The following is a 26,942-nucleotide window of genomic DNA, read 5'->3' as shown; positions in this document are numbered from 1 at the left end:
TCAACACTGAGGAGGCAGTGGATCAAGCCATCCTCTGCCATTGGACAGTTGCCAGTGGGGATGCCTCCACTCCAAACCTGAGCTTGACCCTGGACCACACGTGCAGGTGACTGACTTTTCTAGCATCAGAATAAACATTCTTCAGAGATAGCTTTTTGCAGTTTTGAAAACCCGAGGGCTTAATAAACTCTAACCAAAATGGAGTAGGCTGGCCAGTTACCTCCCTGGCACCCTCCATGATTGGTATTTAGTAAAGAACCTTATCTGTCTTTTCTGTTTGCCTGTTTGTTTCAAGACAAGGTCTTTCTATGTAGCTCTGGCTATCCTGGAACTCACTATGTAGACCAGGCTGACCTCAAACAGAAGTTTCTCTTTTATTTGCTGTGTAGAGGTGAGGGGTGCTTCAGAGTGCCTCAGTGAAGCCCTCTTCCCAGAAGCTCACACCAGATTGATCTGTGTGTTTTCTGATGTATCTGTGAGGTGGCATTTGCACGGTGTGTTGATAACGGGGTGGTGGTGGTGGGGGGCGGCTAGTTTATGACTCTGGGTAAATACCTAGAGGTCTCTTTACCATAACTGTTTTGGTCACTCACAATGTAATTTCTTTTGCGTGATAATTTTTTTTTCCCTTGGGAAGAACAGATGCTTCAAAGCACACATTCTGCTAAAATGTGTCAGAGCAAATCAATGACCATGCATCAAGAATGAGGAAACAGGCTTCCTGCTGAGTGGGCAAGCGTCACAGCTAAATGAGTGTTGGTGTTCCAGAGCCTCCCGTACTCTCTTGAGGCCAGCTGCCCCTTCATACCTCATCAAGATGATTTCCCAGGCCACTACTCCGTGCCATGAGCTTTGAAGAGTACATTTCCAGAAATCCCCCTCGTTGCTCACCAGAGGGATCTTTGACCCTCAGGAGCCAGGCTTACCCTAAGCAGCTTAGCATTAAGAATTTGAAGAAACCAAATCTCCACATTTATGCAGAAATCAAAGACTAGTAGAAGGAGCCAGTGAGTTAATAACTTCCTGAAATAATAAGCAGCTTGGGATTTTACAGCTGATTTCGTAAGTGGAGAAATGGAGATAAAATCACTCATAATCATACTGACTGCTGAGCTCTTAATTCTGCTCGGGTTTAAAAAGACACACACAGTTGTAATCACAGAGTACAGAGACTGCAGATATATAATCTCGCATCCTGTTTTTATCCTGTAGTATTCAAATATTTCCACACCGCTTCTCTAATTGTTCTATCGCACAAGCAGGAGTACCAAGGGTGCCTCGCCATGCCCCTAGAATTGGATCCAAGGCTGGTTTTGCTTTAATGAGTTTGTTTGTTTTGGCTGTTCAGTACTTTCTGTGAGAAAAAGCAAAGAGGGTAGGAAATGAGCTGTTGGAATGGTGGGTATTGGCACTAAGCTTTGAGACTTGGAGTTCAAGACTTGACACGGCCAAGGGGCTACCAGCCTCCCTAGAGAAAGATGGAGTGGTGAGGAGCAGAGCATAGAAGTGGGAAGATCTTGGGCTTAATTTTTGAAACTCAAAGCTGTGCAGCTAATTAGGAGAATGCTTTAAATGTTCCTTAAGCTTCAGTGTTTCATTTGCAAAGTAGGACTCGCACACCTGCCTTGGGGTTACTTTAAGAGTTAACTGTCACACACCACACATGGCTCTGCTTATCACACAGTGGCTGTTTTTCTATGTCTTGTTCAAACAGAGACTCAGATTTGTGGATCTATGGAGTACTTATACAGTGCCTACTGTGTGCCTGGCCTAAGCTAGATGCCAGTAGGCAGGTAGTTATCACTCAGCCTGGTAGATCTCACTGTCATGAGGGGTCTAGACACATGAGCAGGGAGATGGGACCCCTGTGTGATGGGGATGTAGGAACAGGGTGACTCCAAGGAAGTTTGTGGAAAAGTTTTGGGGCTGACATGTAAAATGACCAAGATTCAATTCCACCTTTGCTATAACACTCACTTTGACATGTTGGGCAAATCATTTAGTGTTCTGAAATCTGCTTTCTATATTTGTAATCCTACCCTGCAAGTTGTGGAGTTCAGAAATAATATACACACATCACTGTGCATGCATTAGATGCTCAGAAATGCTTAATGTATTTGACATCTACAGTGCCCCGATGGCAGCTGATCTTTATGAAAACGACTCCAACAAACTCCAATATTCTGAAATGTCAAAGATTGGCTCCATTGTGCTTGAGATGGTCGGAAATACATCTTATTACAGTCTAATCCTTGCACACTGGCCATCTATGTGTGATATGTATGCTAATGAGAGTTAGAATATGCAGCTCTCAAGAAATTGCATTTCTTGACTATTATGTAAAAGGCAATGAAAAATGACTGGTGAAGATGTTGATGGCTGCAGCCGGAGAGGCCCCATAGGATGTAGACTGGTCACCAGTCTCTAAGAATATTGCTCATGCCATGTATGCTGTCATCCCAGGGGAGATGCATAACAGGAATTCAATCTACTTAGCAAGATGTCTTTATGTAAAGTTTCTGCTTCATCAATACTTATTTACATATTCATTCTTTTATCTGTTGTCTTTCACTGGGTTTCCATAGTACAGCTTTTGAAACAGGTACTCATTACTGATGGGCTCAGGGGAGCAGATGACCCTCATTAAACATTAATAAATTTATACAGATGGTGGTTAATCTTTATTGTCAATTTCATGGGGCCTAGAATCACCAAGGACACAAACTTTCACGAGTTTCTATGAGGGCATTTCCAGAAAGGTCTACCTAAGGTTGGAAGACCCACTTGCAATGTGGACAGCACCATTCCACGGGCTGGGGATCTGAGCTTCATTAAAAAGGAGAAACCGAGCTGAGCACCAGCATCATCCCCTTCTGCTTCCTGACTGTGGATGCCATGGGACCAGCTGTCTCGAGCTCCCACCACCATCCCTCCCCCCAGTCAATGAACTAAAATAAACTCTTTTTTGGGGGGGGCAGGTCATGTATTTATCACAACAACAAGGAAATTAACTCAATACAATGCAGTGACACCAATTCTCTTGCTTCAAGGTAGAGTGAGGTGGTGGCCAGCATCTCTGCCGTGAAATCCTCAGTGTAAAGCTTGTAATATGCCCAGGATAGATTTTGTCAATCAGAATGCATTCTTTAATGCCTGATTTTGCTCACTGCTTGCTCACACCTTTTTTTTGTTAATTTTGAATTTGTTCATTTATTTTTGCTATTTACAAAGTGCAAACAATATTCTTTTGTCTTTATTGTATCATTCCTGTTAAGTGACTTGCCAGCTGCATTTATTTGTCACCTATACATGCAACATATTCTTGACGCTGGCCGGGAGCTACCAACTGAATCCACATTCACAGTATCGACAGGATGTTCAAACAACAGAGAGTTAAAAGGAAGAGAAACCAAGGTGTCTTCGTCAGTGTTCTGTTGCTGTGAGGAGACACCATGACTAAGGCACCTCTTACAAAGGAAAGCAGAATTAAGTGGGGCCTGCTTGTAGTCTCAGAGGTTTGGTCTACGATCAGCATGGCGGGAAGCATGCTGGCAGGCAGGCAGACATGGTGCTGGAGAGGTAGTTGAGAGTTATATGTCCAGATCCATAGGCAGCAGGAAGAGAGAGACTCTGGGCCTGGCTTGAGCATTTGAAAGCCCAAAGCCCACCCCCAGTGACACATGTCCTCCAACAAGGCCACACCTACTCCAACAAGCCACACCTCCTAATCCCTGTCAAGTAGTACCACTCCCTAATGACCAAGTACTCAAATCTATGGACCTAATGGGGGCCATTTTTATTCAAACCACCACACAAGGGAAACAAGCTCTGTTTCCTTAACCACTGGGTCATTTGGAGAGGAGGAAAGTAGTTGGGGGAGGGGGACTTCAGAAAGGCACAGCAGGATGCTGGCTAATTTATTTTAATGAAATTGACTTGTTTGGAAATCCCTCTGCATGTACAAGCAAAGTCCCAGGTTGCGCTTACATTTGTCCCTCATTCTGTGTCCCTGATGGGACCCACATGTCATTATAAATTTTTTCCTGGCTACTTGATGGCAAGCTATAGTCATGGTGCCTCATTACCCTCCAGGACCAAGATGTGTGTCCATAAACAAGGTTATGTCCCCAGGTCATGGAGCTGTAGCCTTCAAGTCATGAAGTCAACTTTGACATAGGTCTGATGTCCTTTAGGAAGAAATTGGGGTCCCTGGAGAAGAGGTTACTTCACAGATTTAGTTCCTCTCTGACTCCCAACCCCAGTGACTCTCCTACCACCACCACCACCCCCCCCCCTGCGCCCCATTCCCCGTCTCCCTTTAGGAACACAGTTGCCTGCAGCTATGGCCTTGGATGTTTGGAGGAGTGAAGACCTTGCATTGTATCTGACGACCTGTAGCTCAGGTCCATCTGATGCTTCCGCTTCCTTGAACCTATGCTGTGTGTTCTCTGCACTGTGTCCTGCCCTACTTTGGATGGCCACCATCCTCACTGACATGCTGTGGTTCTAGGCTTCACTACCTCAGAGCTATCGTTTTCTTTTGGTAATGATACATCTTACAGAGGGATTACTTAACAGTCCCTAGGAACCTGCTCACCACCAAGCCTCCTCTCTGCTTCCTCTCACCAGGAAGCATTTTGTCAGCACAATGTCCAGGGCCCAGTTTGCTACAAGGGGATGAACATGACCATTATTATTGTTTGTTCTGATTCTCAAGTTATCTGATCTTTGAGTTTCTTTAGGAGGCCTCTTGTGTTGTGTTGACGCATCCTCAATCTTCCAGCACTCTAATTTTTTGGTATAAGATGTGCTAGACTTGTTTCATCCTGCTACTGCCTCAGCCCTGGGGCCAGCAACTTCCCCAGCAGCCCTGCTTCCTCCCCGGAGGAGGACATTTGCAAACCTGATCTGGGCCTAGTGTGCTCATGACTCCTGGGCTGGTTTCTTCCAGCCTTCTGCATGGAGCAGGCAGAAGAGACCTGGAAATGTATGCCCATGTACATCTGTGGCTATCTCCACATCTACTGTGAGTTTGCATATTAAAAATGAGCAACTCTTGGTAGGACTTCTGTAATTGGACATGGTCAGTTCACACTGTGGTAAGCACAAAGCCAAAGTCAGAACAGCCAACATGGGAAAGATTCCTTACCTGTAGAGCGAAGGAGATCACAAAGCGACTTCCAAAGCAGTGGTCTCCCCAAACAAAGCGTGGGGGTTTCGTTTAGCAGGGGAGTCTGTCCATATTCGTATGGGGAGGGTCACTCCTGAACACGCTCAGGTTAAGATCATAACTGAAAAAGAAAAGTCACAATGGGAATGGTGGCGCCCGCCTTTAACCCCAGCACTAGGAAGGCAGAGGAGGTGGATCTCTTGTGAGTCTGAGGATAGTCTGGTCTATATAATGAGCTCCAGGACAGCCAGAGCTATGTGGGGAGACCCTGCCTGTGTGTGTGTGTGTGTGTGTGTGTGTGTGTGTGTGTGTGTGTGTGTACATACATATATATATATATATATATATATATATATATAAAGTCTCAAATCACATGTGAAAGATTGACATGACGACAGACATGTCCCTGGGCATGCTTGGATTGCCCAATTTTAGCTGAAAACACAGGGAAGGCTACTTTGAAGAGGTCCATGCACCCAGGAGTCTATCCCTGAAAGCTCTTGTTTTGCCTGGTCACTAATTTTTCCACTGCCAGGACAACACAAGTCCTTTCTACTCTTCTCCCCTCCCATAACTATGTAGCTCAAGCTAGCCTCAAACTCACACAACCCTCCTTCCTCAGCCTCCTGGCAGCTGGGATTACAGGTGTACACCATTCAGCCCCACGGAAACCCCATACTCAGTGTAGTGCTGGGATGTGTCAGGTGGTCCATTGCTCTTGATGCTCATGTGTGCATCTGTGGGGACTGTAATGTCAGCACTATGTAGGAATGAAGTGGAGAGCTCTCAGGACCCCGGCGGGGCAGAAGACATGGAAACGGAGGAGGCTGAGAGTGTCAACACCTTTAGGACAAAGGACGGGTCCTCAGTAAGTTCCTGGTGTGGTTAGTCTCCTTTGTCTACTTGACTGGATTTTGAGTCACCAGGAGATGAGACTCTGGTGTGTCTATGAGGGCTTCTCCTCCCACCCCCTAAGCGGTTTAACTAAGGCAGGAAGACTGACCCTGGATGTGGGAGGTACCAAAACCCTTAGGGCAGGGATTTCGGCATGAATAAAAAGGGGGAAGAGCGTTCATCTGGCTCTGTGCCCTGACTGTGGGTACAGTGTGATCCCAAGCTCCTACTTCCATTCTTCCCCGTCATGATACATTGTACCTTCCCTGTGAGCCCACATAGACTGTTTCTTCCTCAAGTTCCTTTTGACCAGTATTTTGTCACAGCAGTGAGACAAGTAATTAATTCTACTCTCTGTGCAGTATCTGGATGTTGCTTTCAGGTCATTTGGTGGGTTTATGGGAAAGTCACTCCTGAATGGGGACTTTTTCCAGACACTTGCCCATTCACTGCCTTCCCTTCATCAGGGCATGTGTGCTCACAGAGGAACAGCATGGGAGAAGGGCTGTATCTGCTACATTGTGACTAGTGTTAACTTGACCTGGGAAGACAGGCTTGGTTCACAAGGTTGAGCTTGCAGAAACTATTAATGTTGAATGGAGTCCATGGGAATGGTCTCTAAGGCCTTTGGGATGTGCAGGGGCATTTTTTGAACCTAGGAAGAGCCTCTAGAGTGTTCTTAGGATATCACAGAAAGAGATGCATGCACAGGACACTGGAACAGACCGAAGGGGAACATGGCCAGTGCTGCTTGCCCGAGATCCTATCTTGCAACACTATTTTATTAGTTTTTGAAAGAGGCTCTTGCTATGTAGCCCAGGCTACTCTTGAACTCAAGATCCTCCTGCCTCAGCCTCCTAAGTGTGGTAAGCTACCACTCCTGGCTCAAAGATAACTTTATAGGAAGTTTTAAATTTTTCTAGGATTTGATTATGAACTAGAAGGGATTCCAATATCTGCAGCTTATTTTTTAAGTGGTTTTATAGTGATTCATGTTTATAACTTGTCTGAGGTGACCCGAGGTCATTAGAACAACTATAAGACCTACTATATGACAGGGGTACAGTCAGCTCTGGTATGGAGACTATGGGGACTCTGTGCCTTCAAGACCTGTGATTGGCTACAACTTGATAAGCACTATTTATTTATTTGTTTATTTATTTTGGTCTTTTTGTCCTGGAACTTGCTTTGTGGACCAGGCTGGACTTGAACTCAGACATCCGTCTGCCTCTGCCTCCTGAATGCTGGGATTAAAGGTGTGTGCCACCACTGCCTGGCTATTTCTTTCTTTAAAATTGAAAATTTATGTTATTAAAAAATTGGCTTTGGGGCATTGATTTCTCAAAACTGTATCTATCCTATAGTGTTAGGGATGTAGCTCAGTTGGTAGAATGCTTGCCTAGCATGCTTCAAGCCCTGGGCTCAGTCCCCAGCACTGAGTAAACTGGATATGGTGGCCTATGCCTCTTAATTCTAGAACTTGGGTGATGAAGGCAGGATTGAAAGTTCACAGTCACTCTTAGGTGCATAGAGAGTTCCAAGTTATCCTGGGCTCTGTGAGACCCTTTCTGAAAAACCAATCGACCAACCAACCAACCAACCAATAACCTGCTCTTTTCGAATCCTTCAAATTTGGCAGTTTTCTCCCAAATGATTAGCATGATTAAAAGAAAAAAAATCAGCTGCCCTTCTGGGTGTGGGGCACAGTCATGACCACCATGGAGCCTGGTAAACTACAGCCCCTAACAGCTGGGAGATCAAAGCAATGGAAAGGTCTTGGAACACTGCAGAAGAAACCAACAGTCAGGAGAGCAGCCCTCAGCCTTGGGTGACTCAGATGGAGCCGGCTGGGGCTGAGGAGAGAGCTGGGTTGTAGATGGAGCTGGCTGGGGCTGAGGAGAGATCTGGGTTGTAGATGGAGCTGGCTGGGGCTGAGGAGAGAGCTGGGTTGTAGATGGAGCCGGCTGGGGCTGAGGAGAGAGCTGGGTTGTAGATGGAGCCGGCTGGGGCTGAGAGAACTGGGTTGTAGATGGAGCCGGCTGGGGCTGAGGAGAGATCTGGGTTGTAGATGGAGCCGGCTGGGGCTGAGGAGAGAGCTGGGTTGTAGATGGAGCCGGCTGGGGCTGAGGAGAGAGCTGGGTTGTAGATGGAGCTGCTGGGGCTGAGGAGAGATCTGGGTTGTAGATGGAGCCGGCTGGGGATGAGGAGAGAGCTGGTAGATGGAGCTGGCTGGGGCTGAGAGAGCTGGGTTGTAGATGGAGCTGCTGGGGCTGAGGAGAGATCTGGGTTGTAGATGGAGCCGGCTGGGGCTGAGGAGAGAGCTGGGTTGTAGATGGAGCCGGCTGGGGCTGAGAGAGCTGGGTTGTAGATGGAGCTGCTGGGGCTGAGGAGAGATCTAGGTTGTAGATGGAGCCGGCTGGGGCTGAGGAGAGAGCTGGGTTGTAGATGGAGCTGCTGGGGCTGAGGAGAGAGCTGGGTTGTAGATGGAGCTGCTGGGGCTGAGGAGAGAGCTGGTTTATCTCCCTGAGTTTCACAGCCTTTCTCCCTCTTTGACCTCTTTGGGTTTCCAGCAGAGACACTGAGACAGCGATTGGAAGACCTGGAACAGGAGAAAGACCATCTGCCTTGGGTTCTGCCTTCACAACAACCACCTCTTGCCAGCTTCTTGGGCTTCCTAGCAGCACAGACCCGGGTGGCCTTGCACGGAGCCACCCAAAGGTGAGTAGCTGTGGATGCCACCACAGTCTGCACTTGGCTCTCCTTTCTCTGCTGTCCTCTCTCCATCCTGTTGTCACTGACCATTCTCCTTGCTGCTTCTGGGGTCTTGCCTCTCTCCCTGTATCTTCACATTGACATCCCCACCTCTGCAGGATCCTGCGTACTTCCGGTGTCTCAGACATAAGCACCAGACATCATTTTGCACAAATTCCAGTCCTCTGAGGATTCCTCCCTAGCATTTGCCTCTCTGTAGAGTGATGACCCTGGGCTTCCTGTGGTCAATAATACATTTATTAACGTCATTTTTTTATCCTTAAAGAGGTACTGTATTTTTATCCTTGCCTTGATTAAGCTTATTATGGATGATGGTTGGTTTTGGCTGTCAACTTGGCTGCATTAAGAGATGTCTTAGACCGGTAAACCACACTCATGGGGCTATGGGGACAATTCCCAAGGTGATTGACACCTGGGACAGTTATCAGGAGAAGAAAGAAGGCAGAGGATGAGGCTGCATGCATGCTCATGCCTTCCCTGTCTCTCTGTGCATGTGCGGCCGCTGCTATTCTGCTCACATCAGACTCCAACTTCTTTAGCCTTTCGACGACGTGGACTCAATGCTAACAGCTCTCCAGGGAGCTTCCAGGCTTCCAGCTCTGGCTTGATTCTGCTGAGGTGCCCAGCTTTGTGGGCTGAGCAGCTCCTGTTCCCCTGTCTCTGCAGTATGCAGGCAGCCGTAGTCGGATTAGCCAGCTTCTAGCATGTAAACCAATCTAATTCCTCTCTTATAGTACATGAATTCTGTTTTCTGTTCCTCTGGAAAACCTTGCCAAAACATTCTTTTAAATTTTTTTATTTTGGGGCTGGAGAGATGGCTCAGAGGTTAAGAGCACCAACCACTTTTCCAGAGGTCCTGAGTTCAATTCCCAGCACCCACATGGTGGCTCACAACCATCTGTAATGAGATCTGGCACCCTCTTCTGTATACATAATAAATAAATAAATCTTTAAAAAAATTTTATTTTATTTTTTTAACCTGTGTACCTGTGTATGAAGTGCATGTGTATATGTATTTTTGCATGTGTGTGGGTGCATATCTGTGTGTGCATATGGAGGTCCAAAGTTGATTTCTCTCTACTTTATTGAGGTGGGGTCTTTTGATGAACCTGGATCTCATTGATTCTGGTTAGTTTAGTCAGCCAGATTGCCTGGAGGACCCCCTATCTTTGCCTCCTGAGTGCTGAGATTATGAGATTACTTGGGCCCCCAAGTCTGCCAGCCTTTTGTGTGGGTTATGGGATCTGAACTCTGATCCTCAGGCTTGTGCAGTAAGTCACCTCCCCAGACCCACTGTCTTTAAGGAGGAACTCCACTAATCTATTATTGCTCTTCTCCTTCTCCTCCTCCTCCTCCTGGATGCCTTGTCTCATGACTTCTGCCTTCCGTTACCTCAGAAACACCTCAGATTTCCATCCCATGACCCTCTAATTCACGGGGTGCCAGCTCTGCTCATCTATCATCTCTGTTATTCCCACTCACCTTTCCAACCTCTATCCCAAACCTTCCTCCGCTCTCTACAGTTTCCATCTGGGTTATTGCAGCAGCCTCTTGCCTTGCTGGATTTTCTTACTCCACCTTTGGACCTCATCCACCTCCCACAAAGCAGTAAGGAGAAACCTCATGCTGGAATCAGGGGCTCCTGGGATTTCAGGATGGACCTTGTGCTCTGAGTGGGACCCCCAAAGCCTCTGTGGTGCAGCCTCACCAGTGCCCAGCATCTAACTGGTCAGCACCAGCACCAGCTTCCGACACAGCGGAACCTCGCTCGAGTCTGTGATCTCTCATGGTCCTGGTGCAGTCACCAGTGGTTGCTCATCCTTCAAGAAAAGCCACCATCCCCCCAACCCTCTGCCTGTCAGTCACACATCTCATTGAGACTTCCTAGAATATCCTGAGTGACAGTGTCCTCGTCCGAAGCCTTCAATCTGCTGCCTTGAATATCCCCTCATTCTGAAGGATGACTGTCCCCAGAGGAGGACTGCACTATATTTACCTTTCCAACTGACTTTTGCAGGAGCTCCATATGTATACATGTTTATATAGGTTCACAAGCATGTATGTGAACACAGAGAGTGGGGTGGGGGGGTGGGGGGGGTGGGGGGAAAGCTGGAGGATGAACCTCCACACTCCCTACTCACCTCATCAGAAACTGAGGGACTCTGTCTTCCTCACTTTTGTTGTATTTTATTCTTGGCTCTTTCTTTCGTCAATTTCACCTGTCCTGCTATTACCGTAGCTGGAAAATGACTTGATATCTGTTTCATTATATCACATTTTTACAAAGCACATGGGCATGGCTACGTAGCTGCTCTGCTAATAATTAAAGTCTGTCTTTGCATGTGCCAGCCGCTCATTGGCCTGAGAAGTTTGTCCTCACCAGGGCCAGCTGATCTGGAAGGCTCCCCAGGAGACAGTAGCTCCTGCAGTCCTCACAATGACCACCAGGGGGACCTGGACACAAACTTCTCAGGAGCTTGGCCTTGAGTCCAGGGGAAAAAGGCTATTTTAAACGCTGAGGACTTTTCCTGCAGAAATAAAATAGTTTTGTTAACATGGCCAGCTTTCAACACGAATTAGTAACTCAAATAAGTACCTCTTTACCTTTCTGGGATCAAGTGTTTCTATGAGAATCTGATGAAAGCAATGTATGTTCCCATATTCAAACGGCCAGGGCTATCTCATGAGAGATCATCAGATTTGAGGCCCTCCTAGTCACTCTGGCCAGAGGAGGAGGAGGTGTCTTAACATCTCAGGTTATGAAAGTTTAGAGTAGTATTTAAGGGGATGTAAATAACTCCAGAGTCTACCAGCTACTTAATTTTTACTGTCACTTATTTTGAAAATTACTGTTCAACTTCTTAAGTAAGCTTGTGGCTTTTGCCTCCCGCCCCCAAACTGTTTATATCAGCACCCGAGTCACTAGGGTTTGGAGGTCACTGCATGCTCTAACAATGGCCACCAGTCCCCACACTGTCTTCCTGGTGTTAATCTCTGTTGCTCAGTAATGGGGCCAGTCCCTGGATGAGGTGGATGCTGCTCCTTGGCTCAAGATAGCTTTTTTGTTTGCTTGTTTGGTTGGTTGGTTTTTGGTTTCTTTGAGACAGAGTTTCTCTGTGTAGCCCTGGCCATCCTGGAACTCACTCTGTAGAACAGGCTGGCCTCGAACTCAGAGATTCCCGTCTCTGGTTTTGTTCTTTGACAGTCTGGTAAATCCACTTCTCCACTTTGTTAGAACATCCTGGGTAGATAGCACAGCCATTGGGGGAAGTTCTGATTTTCTTTTCCATATAGCCCTGTCACTCTGGGATGCCAACCACAGGTCAGATTCACAGTTTGGCCTGCCTGCTGTTTGGATCCCTATTCTGCTGCCACAGCAGCTCCCTGACTAATGGAGTCAATGTCCTCTGTATTCAGGTGTTAGTATGCTCACTGTCCTGTGGGACACACGGTCCCCACTTCATGGCCCACACTCTGGCTTCAAATGACCTTCATGTGCCCTATATACACACAGAATATCTTTTATCAGAGACCTTACCTCAGAGGATAAATTAAGACACATGGGAGCAGAGTCTGACAAAGATCAAAAATGAAGGACAGGCAGGATTTCCAGTCTTACCATGATAGAAACTCTGGCACTGTCCAGATGTAACAGCTGCTGCTTGTCTGTTCCCCTGAGACGGGACCAAAACTGTAAGTATAGGCTGGCAGCATGCCACCCTGGACTGCCTGCTTTTCCTTTCTTCCCTCTCAAGCATACAAGCCTTTGATTTCAAGTGGATACCATGGCAGACTGTAGTGTCACAGGGCCCAGTGACCCTCAGATTGGGACGAGTATCCAGGGCACTGAAGGAAAACTCCCAAGACGTTAGCAGGGAATGAAGACGTTAGCATTCTGCAGCCATGCTTTTCTCTGTGGCTCGTGATTAGGTTTTACAGGCGGGTTTCATCCCTTCAATGATCGATGGGCAAGAAACCAGACAGAAAGAGGAAGCTTTCCCCACAATAGGGCTGGTCCTAGTGGGCACCAATCTGAACCCCTGAGGCTGAGAGTAATATCTTAGATCTTAGACACCCCCACCCACCCTGGGTCCCCGCTAGCACCAAGCAGCAACATCCCATGCTGCTGCAGGTTTTTATCTTCCCCTGAGGGGTCTGCTCATTTTACATACTGATTAGTTTATAGCAGCGATGCCAATTTGCTCTGCCATGAGGGATCACATATTGAGACTTAACGAATATACAGAAAAGAGTGTGTAGCAGAAGGGAGACTCTGGGGACCAGAAACATGGAAGATGGAAACCTGTCCCTGCTTCATAACTGAGGGATGTGTCCTGGGGCCACCCCTGGCTCTCCATGGATCTCTTTTCTGTCCCGGGAGTAGGAGTATGAGAGACACATAGAGGAGTGTTAGTTAAGCACAGGGCTTTTCTTATGGGTTAAGTATTGGATGTGATTAACCATCATGCATAGCGTTCGTTCCCAGCTACGCACCTGTGGCTTCTCTGTGCAGCTGATTTTGCAATTCTGTGTTGACTTCCTATACTAGCTCCCACCTCGACCCAGATGGCATCGATTCAAGAAATTCAGGGAACTCTAATATCAGCATGCACCGAGGAAATTGGGAAATAAGGGAAGAAATGAGCGAATGCAGGAGGAGACAGGAGAGAAATGACTTCTCCGTTTTCAAGGCTATGGGCTCATTAAGCCACCCAGCAGGTATCTGCTGAGTCCCGACTCAGTGCTGGGCACTGGGGACATCAGCATAAGAGGAGCTGTGTCTCCCTCCGAGATTCACAGTCAAGCCTGAAGAGCATGTAGCGGCTCAGAGCCTGGAGAAGGGCTGATATCCTCTTTTCACAGCCGAGGGCGCCTTAGACCTGTTAGACACAGAAGAGGCTTATTGTGCCGCTGTCTTCACATTCATGTTCATCCTGTGTAGGAGTGTGTCCACCAGACAGGTCCAGTGTTCAGTTTACTAGTGCACATGTTAAGATGTTGGAGGACTCCAGAAAATGCCCCAAGGGCAGGGTTGTCCTACTGCCTTGTCCAGGCAGTCCAGTATGAGGAGGACCATGGGGTTCAGAGGGTAGTTCAGAGATACAGCCAGAGAAAGGCAAATCCAAGTTCTCACTGTGGCCGTGACCTCTGTGAACTGTGTTCTTCCTGTCCCATGCCATCCTGGGAAGATCCCCTCGGGGGACTTCCCCATGGGGGAGGGTAGGATGTGATAGAAAGGGGAACAGGTGTCTGAACTTCCTGGGAATCTTATGGCCTGGGGTGTCTTGGAAAGTGGTGGAGTGTAGGTGACATGCTGGCTGGTTGTATGTCAACTGGACATAGCTAGAGTCATTGGAGAGGAGGGAGCATCACGGAGAAAATGCCTCCATAAGATTGGGCTGTGGACAAGTCAGTAGGGCATTCGTTTAATTAATTGTAGATTGATAGGGGTCCTGGGTTCTATAAGAAAGCAGACTACTGAGGGTGGAAGCTGAAATAAACTGCTTCCTTCTCTCTGGTGCTTTTTGGTCCGAGTGTTTTATACAGCAGCAGAAAGGGAACTGGACACTATAGGTTAGCCATCTCCATGACAGACTGTAGTTGAAACAGAGATGTACGTTAGGGGCTTCATCCCTGTGACTGGGGAAGCTTTGTGCAGTCTCTTGAAGTACATGTAGACCTGAGGATGTCTGTTTCTCCACACCTCTATGTAGTTGGTTGTTTTTCACTCTTTGCTCTTTGGGGGCCCACCACCCAGTTTCCAAAAAAAATACACATGGAGTCTTACTCTTACTTATGAATGCCCAGCCTTAGCTCGGCTTATTTCTACCCAGCTTTTTTTTTTTTTTTTTTTTTTTTTCCAGAGCTGAGGACCGAACCTCGGGCCTTGTGCTTGCTAGGCAAGCGCTCTACCACTGAGCTAAATCCCCAACCCCCACTCAGCTTTTCTTAACTTAAATTACCTGTCTAGCTTTTGCCTCTGGGCTTTTGTCTTTCTCTGTTCCTGTATACCTTTGTTTACTTCTCACTCCGTGGCTTTCTATGTAGCTGGGTGGCTGGCCCCTGATGTCCTCCTCTACTTCTCCTTTCTCTCGCTCCTCTGTCCTCTTTTCCCAGGGTTCTCCTTCTATTTATTCTCTCTGCCTGCCAGCCCCGCCTATCCTTTCTCCTGCCTAGCTATTGGCTATTCTGCTCTTTATTAGACCAATCAGTTGTTAGACAGGCAAAGTAACACAGCTTCACAGAGTTAAACACAACATAAAAGAATGCAGCACATCTTTGCATCTTTTTTTTTTTTCTGGTTTTTCAAGACAGGGTTTCTCTGTGTAGCTTTGTGCCTTTCCTGGAACTCACTCTGTAGCCCAGGCTGGCCTCGAACTCACAGAGATCCGCCTGCCTCTGCCTCCCGAGTGCTGGGATTAAAGGCGTGCGCCACCACCCGGCTACATCTTTGTATCATTAAACAAATGTCCCACAGCATAAACAAATGTAGCACATCTTAAATTAATATTCCATAACACCTGTTCCAATGCATATCTGTTACTTGAAGGGCTGGCATCAATGACCCAGAGGCCCCACTTGAAGGAGAGCCAAGGACCGCTGCCCAGGACAGCCTGCCTGCATCCATCACCAGGCGGGACTGGCTTATTCGAGAGAAACAGCAATTGCAGGTGAGCAGTATAGAATCTTCCAGAGAAGGAGTGGCCCTTTTCTTATCCATGTACATCAGATGCAGTGAAGTGGGCCTTTGCTTTGCTGAAGTGCAAGGGCTCAAAGCAGAAGTAATGGAGTGGCCAGAAGGCACAGAGGAATCTCTTTTGCACATAACAGGGTTGCAGCTGCACAGCATTATGGGCCTCAGGACCTTCTGACTTTGCTTTCTGACTGTGGCAGCCAGTGTCTCCTCCCATTATTGACCTGTAGAAGCTCCCCTTTGAGGGATAAGGACAGATTTGTGGTCTGGGAATGCTTTGTGGGAGTTCCCACCATGATGGACTCTGGGAAGGGACATGGTTTTACATCTGGCCTGGGTACAAGGCTGTAATGACCAGCAGGTGCATGGAAGCCATGCTTGGCACAGAGCAGTGGTGACATCTGGCCGAGAAGGTCCAGGGCGAGAATGCTGAATAAGGATCCAAGGTGAGACCAGAGCTAGGAAGGGGCTCCAAAAGTTCTTGAAGTAGTCCTGGGGCTGGGATGAAGAGGAGGTGGGGTGTGGGACTACTTGAGCCTGGAGCCTGGAGCAGAAACTGGGAACTGTGAGAAGCATTGGCTGACAGCATCAGGGATGCATGGAAGAGCCTCAATGAATAGAGTGGAAAAGCCATCAGACATGATTCTTAACTTCAACTTTGGGCCTCCACATGCACACACCCCCACATGCATAGGCGTTCCACCCACACATGCCCACACACATGCACACATACACATACCACACACAAAAAAATGGAAAAAAATAACAAAAGAATAAGATGTAGGATCATCACTGAAAATAGTTTGCAGTCCCTCAAAAACTAAAAAATAGAATCCTTAGGACCCAACCATCCTGCTGTGGTTACACACGTGAACAGAAATGAAAGCACAGACTAGATGAGACATCTGAGCTACTACAGTCGATGACAGCCCAAGTGTCCATCGCTGGGTGGGTAAGCAGAATGTGGAGTGGGTGCAAAGGTCTGTAAGGACATTGTGCCACAGGGCACAGTGCAGGTGGATGTAGAGGACATTGTGTTGTGCTACGTAAGCCAGTCATGAACGATAGATACTGTAAAACTCTACTTAGAAGAAATCCTCGAGTAGGAAAGTAGATTGGTGGGGTAGGGGTGGGGATGGGGTGGGGGCAGGGGTAGGAATGAGGTGGGGGTAGGGATGGGATGGGGTGGGGGTGGCAGGGGGATGGAGAGTTAGTGTTTAATGGAGACAGTTTTGTGGTTGGACGGTGAGGATGCTGGCACGGTTTGTGTGCATGCCTAACGTTACTGAATTATGCATGCAAAATGGTAGAGATGCTATGTCTTTTGTTATGTCTCTCTTACTACAGTTTAGAGAAACCAGAGCCTGTCTTCCCAGTACAGGGAGGCTGAGGCAAAAGTATTGCTGTAGGTTCAAGCCTGGGCTATAAGAGAAGTCCTGGGCCAGCTACTGAGTGAGACATTGATTCTAAGAAACAAAACCAAAACCAACAAACTAAAATGAGTGTGGGTCTCAGAGGTGGACACAGAGTGGTCAGTTGTGAGCATTTATTGCACACGCTGAGGCGGTGGGCTAGAGAGATGCTCAGGGAGTGTTACCTCACCCCTCTCTCTCTTCTCTGGGTGGGTGCAGGAGGTAGAGGCTGTGGAGAATCTGTGCTGTGGGTGGAGAGAACATTCAGGAGATAGGGAGATATCAGGAATTAAGCCGTACTCTTATCAGCTAGGAACAGTGAGGGAACAGGGGGCGTGTCCATTAGCAGAGTCTGGTGTTATATTCAGACTCCTACGCAGTGAGATGGCTATCTGCCCAGCACTGAGCTCACACTGCGTTCAATTACCTGCTGCTTGTTTATTCCTTGGCCTGGAGACAGATGATGGTTATGGATTAACTTAGATTCTGGCTTAATAAATTAGGGCAAATTGTGTGTATGTGTGTGTGTGTGTGTGTGTGTGTTTGAATGTGGGCACAGGTGTATGTGTGTGCACGTGTATGTGGAAGACAGAAGTTGATATTTGATATCTACTCCAATCTCCCTTCACCTTAGTTTTTGACACAGGGTCTCTCACTGAATCTAGACTTCACTGATTGAGCTGGCTAGCAAGTCCCTAGCATCCTCCTGTCTTCTGCCTCCCCCCACCCCATGCCGGGGTTACAGATTCATTCTGTGGGTCCCCAGCTTTTGCATGGGTTCTGGGCATCAGAACTAGCTTTTCCTGCCTGCATGGCAGCACTGGGCTGATGGAGTCGTCTCACTAACCCTGGGAATTAAATTGGTCCAACATTCTGAAGGACTCCGTGACTTGACAGCACCTTGTTCTCTCAGTCCTGTTGACCCAACAAGCCAAGGTTCCTATTTTTCTGTGCATCCTAAGTTCCTGTGTTTGGGAGCAGGCTGCCTTTTTCCCTCCTGGCCCACAGCTGGTGTCCCAGTGTTTGGTGTGAGCGGCTAGAGCCCTGACTTGCCCATCAGAAGCGAAGCCAGTGATATATCATTTGCTGGGTTCTCTCAAGTCAAAACCTTGGCTAGCACCTGTCCGTATTTACTGCTTGGGAAGGAGGGAATGTTTGTCCTTCTGCCAGTTCATCAGAAACGTAAAGCTGGCATGGTGTTTCCAGTTCAGCAAACTTCTGGAATTCGCCTGCCTCGGAAGGGTGGGGGTGGGCTTCGCGACTGTGGTGCACATGGCCTGCTCTCATTTAACCGAGTCATTATCAGCAGAGCAGGGTTAATGGATGAAATCTGTTCCCCCATTCTCTGCAGAAGGAAATCGAAGCTCTGCAATCGAGGATGTCTGCGCTGGAGGCTGAAGAACAGCAGCTGAGTCAAGCGTTGGAGGGGCAGGAGACACTGCTCCAGGAGCAGGGCTGTGACCTGACGCCACTGGTGGCCCAGCTGTCCCCGGGCCAGCTGCAGGAAGTCAGCAAGGCCTTGGGAGAGACCCTGACCTCTGCCAGCCAGGCTCCTTTCCGAGTGGAGCCACCTGAAACCCTCAGGAGGTATTGGTGACTTTCTAACTGATTTTCCGACTTGGCCCCTTTCACCTGTTTATTGGGGTGACTTTGCCGGCCATGGTCCACGGGGGTGCTTCTCCGGCAGTCTGTTTGTTTGGTGGAAGTGCTAGAGGTGTTTTGATTCTTCACTGCAGGGTCAGTTCTGAGCACTGGGAGTTATTTGGCATCCAGTCCCCCCAATCCCTAGCTGCCAGCGCTGTCCCCTCTGCAGTATGCAGTTTCCATCATTCTGAGGGGTGGACTTGTCTAGCCTACCCCCCTCCCTTCTACGTCTGGGGGTCAGTTGGATGGAGATTTTGACATTGGCTTTTGCTGAAGACAATCAGCTGGAGAGAGACAGATTCCACTGCTAAGAGATAGGGCGTGACATTGGAAGAGTGTGACTTGGGGATAGGGTGTGGCATTGAAAGAGTGTGACTTGGGAACAGGGTGTGGCATTGAAGAGTGTGACTTGGGGACAGGGTGTGGCATTGAAGAGTGTGACTTGGGGATAGGGCGTGGCATCAAAAGAGTGTGACCTGGACTGGGAAGATGGTCAGTTACAAAAGTTTTTACTACACAAGCGTGAGGACCTGATCTTGAACCCCCAGAACCCACATAGAAATCTGGTGTGGTATAACCCCATTTCTGGGGGTGCAGACTCAGGAGGATCCCTGAGGCTTGCTGGCCAGCCAGGTTAGCTGTGTTGGTGAGCTCCAGGTTCAATCACATTCTGTCTCTCTCTGCTCATTCACACACACAAAACCAACCAACCAACCAACCAACCAACCAAACAACCAAACAAACAAAAATTCCCAAATCAAAAAAAAAAAAAAAAAAAAAAAAAAGACCAACCCAACCCAACCCAACCCAAACCAAATCAGAAAAACAAATCCAAACAAGCAAACAACCAACCAAGAGGGCAGCTTAAGCAGTGTTTTTATCAGGGTCCCTGGGATGAATGAACTTTTATTGCTGCTGTTGCTGGCTCAGCAATCACCAAATTATCACCAAATGCCGGTGCTGGGCAGAGCTTCACTTTGTGGGTCACATCAGTTATGCTGTCTGCTTTACAGATAGTGAAAAGAAGTTTAAAAAAGTTAATAATTTAAAAAAATCGATAATTTGCCCAAGGTGGTAATAGAAGAGGAAAACTGATAAACTGCTATTCCTGCTTTCTCAAACCTATCACCAAGTGAGTCTTTGTTTTACATTATGAGGAGCTTGTGAAATACACATATACACATCTACTAGGTTGTTTTATTAATTAACTAATTTGTTTTTGAGAGAGGGTCTCACTATATACCTCAGGCTGGCGTCTAGTTCTCTGGGTAGCTCAGGCTAGCCTTGAACTTGGGATCCTCCTGTTTCTGCCTCCTAAGTGGTCTAATCTACCCGTTGCTCTTCTGGGGTTTAAATCTCATTCTGGAGACACAAGGAGGACACACTTACAGATGTGGGAGAGAAGGGCTTTGTGGATGGGCATGGAGCATGTCCAGTCTGGGTTCAGGACTCTGCTGGGTTACTATGCTCCCTCCCCGTGGGGAGCCTCATTCTGTGATTTCTGCCTGACTTGGGGACTGAGAATGGCACTGCTTAGGGAGACTCATTAGTTTCAGCTAGCCTTGTGGCAATTCCCCTGTTTCCACCTCATGAGTTCTGGGATTCATCACCACACCTGGCTAGATCAACATGGCAGCTGTTATCACCCACAAACCTGACAGCGCCGTTGGCAGCCAGCTGCAGACACGAGGTGCCTTCTGGCATCAAGTGCAAGGGTGGGGGGAGGGGCCTTCCGTGGATGGACCATTCCAGGTCTACACAGGAACTTCTAAGAGCAGGGGCATCCTGAGGATGCTGCTCAGGGAACCTCTGCTGGCATGAGGCTGGCCAAGGCCTGATAGGCATCTAGTGCTTTAAAAAATATTCTTTGAGAATTTCATAGTGCATACAATGTATTTTGATCATATTCATCTCTGACTTGTCCCCTCCAACTCCTCCTGGATCCCTTCCAGTGTCCCCTTCCCAACTTCATGTCTTTTTTTAAATTTATTTTTATTTTTTTATAACCCACTAAATCCAGTAAGGTCTGCCTGTATAACACATGGGTTTGGGGTATGGGGTCATCCACCAGAGCAGGGCAACCTAAGGGAGGTCTCACCTCTAAAGAAACTGACTTCCCTCCAGCACCCATCAACTGTCAGTAGCTCAAAAGGAGACAGCTTTTAAGCACCAGGACGATCAGGAAGTCACCAGCCAGGAAGCTGACAGGACACGGACACACAGAAGCCATGTAGAATGTCAGGCCCATTGCAGACAAATGGGGACAAACACTGGCGAGGTTGTGGAGAAAACAGAGCCCTCATTCACTGTTGGCGGAAGCGCAAACTGGCGCCACTGTGGTAATCAGTGTGGAGGCCTCTCAAGACACTACATACAGAATGCCCAAATAACCCAGCTCTATCACTCCTAGGCATCTGCTTCCGACCACAGAGATACTTGCACATCCATGGTTATTGTGGCTCTGTTGACAGTAGCCAGGAGAAGGAATAAGCCCAAGTGTCCATCAACTGATGAGTGGTTAATGAACGCGGGGCACATAGATAATGGACTTTTATTTGGCTGTAAAGAAAAATTAAACTTTAAAACGTGTAGGAAAATGGAAGGAACTAGAAAACATTACATCAACTGATACCCCAGAAAGACAAACACTAGGTCTTCTCTCTCGTATGTGGATCCTAGCTTCTAATTTTCATGTATGTGTATTCTTGTGGGAGAGAGTGGGCAGAGGTCAGGAAACTGGAAACTGCCCATGAGTGAGGCAAAAGAGGCTTTAAGGAATGGATGTGGAGAGGGCAGTAAAGTCCATGTGACACAGGAGAGGTGATTGTCCCTTAGGGTTGTAGATTTGTTAAACATAGACAGCAGCATGGCAGGGACTTGGAGGAGAGTTTGGGCCCACTTGGCAGCATGTGCACCCTTCTGTAGGTCTCAGAGGAAGACAAGGAATATCACATGATGAGCAGTCTACAGGGCAGACCCACAGCCAGGCCGAGGCTAATTCCTGGGTGGCAGTGGGAGGGCAGAGGTTCCTGCATTCCAAGGAAGGAATGTGTGAGCCTAAGAATGTGAGAGGCAGGAGTATATTTCATTAATGGGTATTATGGGGTGGGGATGTGCTACCTTTAGCTCTCTGATATCTTGGAGTCTGGTAACCTAGCCCTGTAGACTTCCTTTGGGGAAATGAGAATTACGGCACCTGACATTCTCCAGGAATCAGGTACCTGGGGGGTCCGTTAAAGGGTTGCAGATTCAAGGACTCTTGGTAGGGGACATGCCAGTTCCTTCAGAGTGGTCATGAAAAAGGGGCTGCTGTGGACTAGCAGGATCTGATTAGCTCCTGGCCCAAACCTAACACCATGGACATAGAAAGTGGAGTATGGGGTGGAACGGTTCCAGCGGAGAGTGGAGGGGGGCAGGGAGAGTCTTACCGGAATTGTTAGGGTCAGAGTGTGGGCCTTGGCCACCCAGCACCAGTCCTCAGTAGGGCAGTTAAAGAGACAGACATTAATGAAAGCAGAAAGAGGTTTAGTCAATGTGGTCCTGTTGGGAAGAGGAACAAAGAAGGTGCAGTGACCCCCAAGTCCATCCTCAGGGTCCTACAGGAGGTTTAGGTTTAACGAGGACAGGAGTGTGCATAGCTAAGCAGTACTGGTCAAGATGCCGTCCCGCCCATCACTGACCCCTCTGGACCCACTGGAGTTCTCAGCTCCAGTCTGTCCTGCACCGTGGTCTGACAGGTTGTCAGAACTGGGTGACATCTTTCTTGGCGACAAATTCCCTCTGGCTGGTTTAGCCTTTCCTTTCTCCCAGTGTGAGACTCCTGATAGCCAAAATCTGATGGCCAGAGGAAGGGACACAGGTGCCTCCAGGGAATATCTTCATTCCTGCCAGTACGTTTAGAAGGTGGGGGATCATGAGGAGCAGGTTGGGGTGAAGAGAAATGACCAAAGCTGAGCATGCATGAAAATATCACATGCTAATTAAAAGTTAAATTAAAAAAAAAAGAATTAGGGTCTTACCTGCAATCTCAACCCCCCAGGGCTTGAAAACAAGCTCTGAGTTGTCTTAAAAGTTTTTTCAAGCTGTATTTAATTTATTTTATCTGTATGGCTGTTTTGCCTGCATATACACACATCGCATGCATGCCTGGTGCCCACAGAGGTCAGAAGAGGGTATTGGGTCCTTGGAACTGGAGTTACAGGCAGTTACAGTGAGCCACCATGTCGTGCTGGGAATGGAACCTAGGTTCTCTGCAAGAGCAGCAGGTGCCCTTAACCACGGAGTCATCTCTCAGGCTCCTGCAGTTGTCCTTTGTCCTGCAAGACCTCCTTTGAGGAGTCTGGAAGGACCTTGATGCTCACTCCATCCCAGGCTGGTTCCACTAACTCTGTTGGTGATGGGGCTGGGGTGTGAGGGTGGAACAGGGATGGAGAAGGAAGGAAAAAGGGATAGAAGAATGAGGCGACGGTTTCCACTGTTTTCCGAGGGCTGCATCTGTGCATGCATGTTCCGCCTGCTTGGCATGTGAGGAGGGGTGTGGTGATTCAAGCTCATTACTCTGCAGCTCTGCCAGCTGCACCTCCCCGGCTGTGCTTCACACTCCAGGGGAGGGCAGCCTGGGACCTTGTCTAGCATGCATCTGGCTCCCTGTACATCGAGATGAGGGTAATTGTAGTAATAACAGCAGCAGGCTGGTGTGAGGCTTCCTGGCATGCTTCAGAGATGCTTGGCTGCTTACGTCGGTCTGTGGTTGAGTTCTTCATCATTTATCTCCTGGGACTTTTCATGCTTCATGTGAAATGTGTTCTGGCAGCTCATGGATGACCTGTCTCTGGTTGTACATTTGGAAGAAACATGTCGCATCTTTTTACAAACTGTTGGCGTAAACTGTGAAACACTCCAATCCCCGCTTATAGCAGATCTGGCTGCGTTGCGCTTGGAGAGCCTGGACTGTTCCGTAGCACAGCTGGGCTGGGGAGGGTGCTGGCAAGGCAGAAGCCAGGCCTGCTGTGGCTCTTCCCTCCTTAGCTGACTGCCCAGAGGCTCTGTGGTGAGACAGTGAGCGGGGGTGTGGGTGCTGCACAAGGTGCCTTGGGCATCCCCATCACACTGAAGTCAGAGACCCACGACTGGGCTAGGGCTTCTTGTAAGTGAGATTCAAATTAGTAAAAGTCAGCGGGTCACAACTGACTGGAAACAGAATCGGTTATCTTCTGCCCCTCAAATCCATACCATTGAAGTGGGGAGACACAGGGTGACAGTAAGGCTGACGTTGGAAGACAGACCCCTGAATCAGGGAGGTGTGGCACAGAGCTCTAAGAAAGGTGTGTGGAAACAGCCAGGGGCAAGGACCTGTCCCATTACTGTACCCAAGGGGTGGTGGGAGGTGACACCTGCCCATCAAATTGGACAGTATGCCAGGGCAGCCCTGAGACAAGGCGCAGTCTCCAGTCTGTGCCCCACTTCTGGTGGTGACTGGTGTTGTTTAACCTTCACTTCTGGGCTCTGTTTGGGTTCCCTGCCACTGCCTCTCAGACTGGTTTGTTAAGGACAATGGCCTCTGGGGCCTGAAAGCATCTGAACTCACCTGGAGAAAGATGAGGTTACCCGATGCCAAGACTATGTTCGATGAGTCTCTTTATCCTTCCAACTGCCTCTCTTTCTCCTCCTTCCTTCCCTTCCTTTCTTCCCTCTATCCCCTCCCCCACGTCCCCCACCGTTTCTCCCTTCCCCCTTTCCTTTCTCTCCCTCCTTCTCTACATCCCCCCCAGGTCTCCCTCCTCCCGACCCTCCCACTCCTTCGTTCTCTCATACACCTGGCTCTCTAAGAACTCACCAGGTAGGCAGCTGTCTGCCAAGAAAGTGGATGTGGTGACGCAGCAGTGCCCAGGAATGCAGGGCTCCTGCCAGGGAGAACTCTTAGCTTTTGGAACTATTGCAGTTCCTTCCTATTGCTGTGATAAAATCATGACAAAGTAACTTAGAGGGAAATAAGGGTTTATTTTAAATGTTTATGATTCCAGAAGGATGGAGTCCATCATGGCAGGGAAGATGTGGCAACAGGCAGCAACAGGAAGCTGGCCGATCACACTTCAGCCACACATAGGAAGCTGAGAATGAGAACAGGAAGTAGGGTGAGGCTATAACCCCTTAGAGGCCACCCATAGTGATGTACTTCCTCCAGCATGGCTCCGCTTCCTAAAGGTTCTGTAACTTTCCCAAACAGGAGGGGAGTCAGGGAAGAGGAAGGGAGGGAGAGAAGGGGAAATAAAGAAAACACAGGTTAACCAAAAGAGACCAAAGCACATGAGACCAGACTCCCTCGAGAGTGACTGAAGGAACCCAGAAACTCTCTCTGGCTCCAATGCATCCCAGCTGTTGGGCAATCAGCAGCCACAGAGGTGGCATTTTGAGCCTGGGATCTTCAGAGTGGCCTCTGAAGAAGTGTCCACCCAAGCAGAGATACCTGGCTTTCTGCTGGGTAATTCCTTAGACTCCACACTTCCCTAGCGCTTCAGATTAAAGCTTCCTTACTCAAACTGTTAAGTTCAAGGGAGTTCAGAAAATCCAGTTAAGTTGAGTATTGGCTTCTTTGCTTGGTGCCTCTAGCTCAGAAAACCTCCAGGGAAGGTGGGGAATCCTTGTGTGTATGCTTGTCTCCCCAATTTATTATACTTTAAGGAAAGCTTATGTATGGTTGTATATTATTAAAAAGAGTCCGTGGCCCACCACTGAGGAGGCAGAGGCAGGTGGATCTCTGTGAGTTCAAGGCCAGCCTGGTCTACATAGTAAGTATCAGGCCAGCCATAGATGCATAGGGAAATCCTGTCTCAAAAAAATCAAATACATAAAAAAGAAAAAAAAGGTCACAATCCTATAATACACTATGCCAGTACCACTTTGCTGTGTTGGCAGAAGCTGGGCTTTGCGAATGAGACTTGGGGTGATAAAGTGTGGCATCCTAGTTCAAGTTTAGAGAGAGAAAGAACCAGAAAGGAGGTTGTGGTCATTTGAATGTCATTGCCTCCCATAAGCTCACAGGGAGTGGCACTCTTAGGAGGTGTGGCTTTGTTGGAGCAGGTGTGGCCTTGTTGACGGAAGTGGGGGGGGGGGCGAAGGGGGAGGGCAGGGGGAGGAGGGCGGGCTTTGAGCTCTCTTTTTGCTTAAGTACCTCTCAGTGTCACAATCCACTCCCTGCTGTCTTCTGATCAAGATGTAGCCAGCACCATGTCTGCCTGCACGCTGCCATGTCCCCTGCCATGATGATAATGGACTGAACCTCTGAACTAGAAGTTGCCACCTCAGTGAAATGTTTTCTTTATAAGAATTGCCGTGTCATGGTGTCTCTTCACAGCAATAGAAACCCTCAGACAGAGGTGGATCACAAAGGTGCTCCAAATACAGAGGAAGCATCTCGAAGAAGGCTCAAGAGCCCTAGCATTTCCCCACCTGGTTCACCACAACCCTTTCATTTCTTCTCCTTTGCTGGCCAGCAAGGCAGACGTCAGCTTGAACATTTCTCTCTAGTTGAAGTGTATGCATCTGATTGCCGCCAGATTCCTGTGAATTATGATTTGCTGCCATACAGGCACGGTGGGTGTCTGGGTGATGTGTTAGGAGACCTTTCTGTAGACAGCTTTATCCACCTTTGGGAGCACAGATGTGCATGTCCTCTGTCTGCCTTACTGTCAGGCTCTCAGCCCTGCCACCCAAGTGTATAGAAGAGGGGGCGTGCTCACCAAAGCTGGCATGTGGGCACTGGACACCTGCCCCTTGGTATGTGTCTCTGTCCATTGCACCACACTGCCTGTCCCAGGAGCACAGGCCTCAGCTAACCAGCCCCTGACAAGGTTTTAAGGAGCAGTCCTGATGCATTTTTGTGTCCTGTCTTGCCTCAGTGAGCCATCCCAAGTCTAGAGGAATTGAGGACACTTTTGCCATCTGTGTCCCACGGACGTCCTACTGGTGACGTGTGACATTATCAGCAGTGAGGACGTAAGGGTTTCAGGAGGGAAAAGGCCAAGTGGATAAGTCCTCGTTTTCTACAGCAGTCTCCCTTGTCACTTTCTGACCCACTTGTCCTCTGCAGAAGGCTGAAGGACTAAGCAGTAATTGGCAGGGTTGTTAATGTCAACAGAGCCCTGCTTTCTGTTCAGTTGAAGACCCAAGGAGCCTCCATGCTCGGCGTAGCTGCTTCGTGCCCTTTCTGTCGTTTCTTGTTTGCTTTGGAGACAGTCTGTTGTTCTTCAACTAAATTCTGCTAAACCAGGAAGGTTGTGGAATTGGGGCCATGGGGAGAAAAAGGAGATAGAGAAGACTGGGGGTATTCCACTCTCTGTAGCTTTGTACAAAAGTC

The 26,942-nt window shown here is 48.3% G+C and overlaps 1 protein-coding gene across 3 annotated transcripts in view; it reads left to right on the top strand.

Moving 5' to 3' along the window:
• Positions 1–26,942, top strand: part of Disc1 (DISC1 scaffold protein) — a 213,547-nt gene that overhangs the window by 56,021 nt on the left and 130,584 nt on the right. For all 3 annotated transcript variants that reach the window (XM_052728611.1, XM_052728609.1, XM_052728610.1), the window contains exons 4-6: positions 8,635–8,782; positions 15,387–15,507; positions 18,294–18,529. In XM_052728611.1, the coding sequence (XP_052584571.1) occupies positions 8,635–8,782; positions 15,387–15,507; positions 18,294–18,529 (505 nt within the window). The remainder of the gene's footprint in view (positions 1–8,634; positions 8,783–15,386; positions 15,508–18,293; positions 18,530–26,942) is intronic.

This window comes from Peromyscus californicus, unplaced genomic scaffold (assembly GCF_007827085.1).
Source record: "Peromyscus californicus insignis strain IS unplaced genomic scaffold, ASM782708v3 Scaffold_8__1_contigs__length_139910024, whole genome shotgun sequence".
Lineage (NCBI taxonomy): Eukaryota > Metazoa > Chordata > Mammalia > Rodentia > Cricetidae > Peromyscus > Peromyscus californicus.
This window is presented reverse-complemented; position numbering and strand designations above follow the sequence as displayed.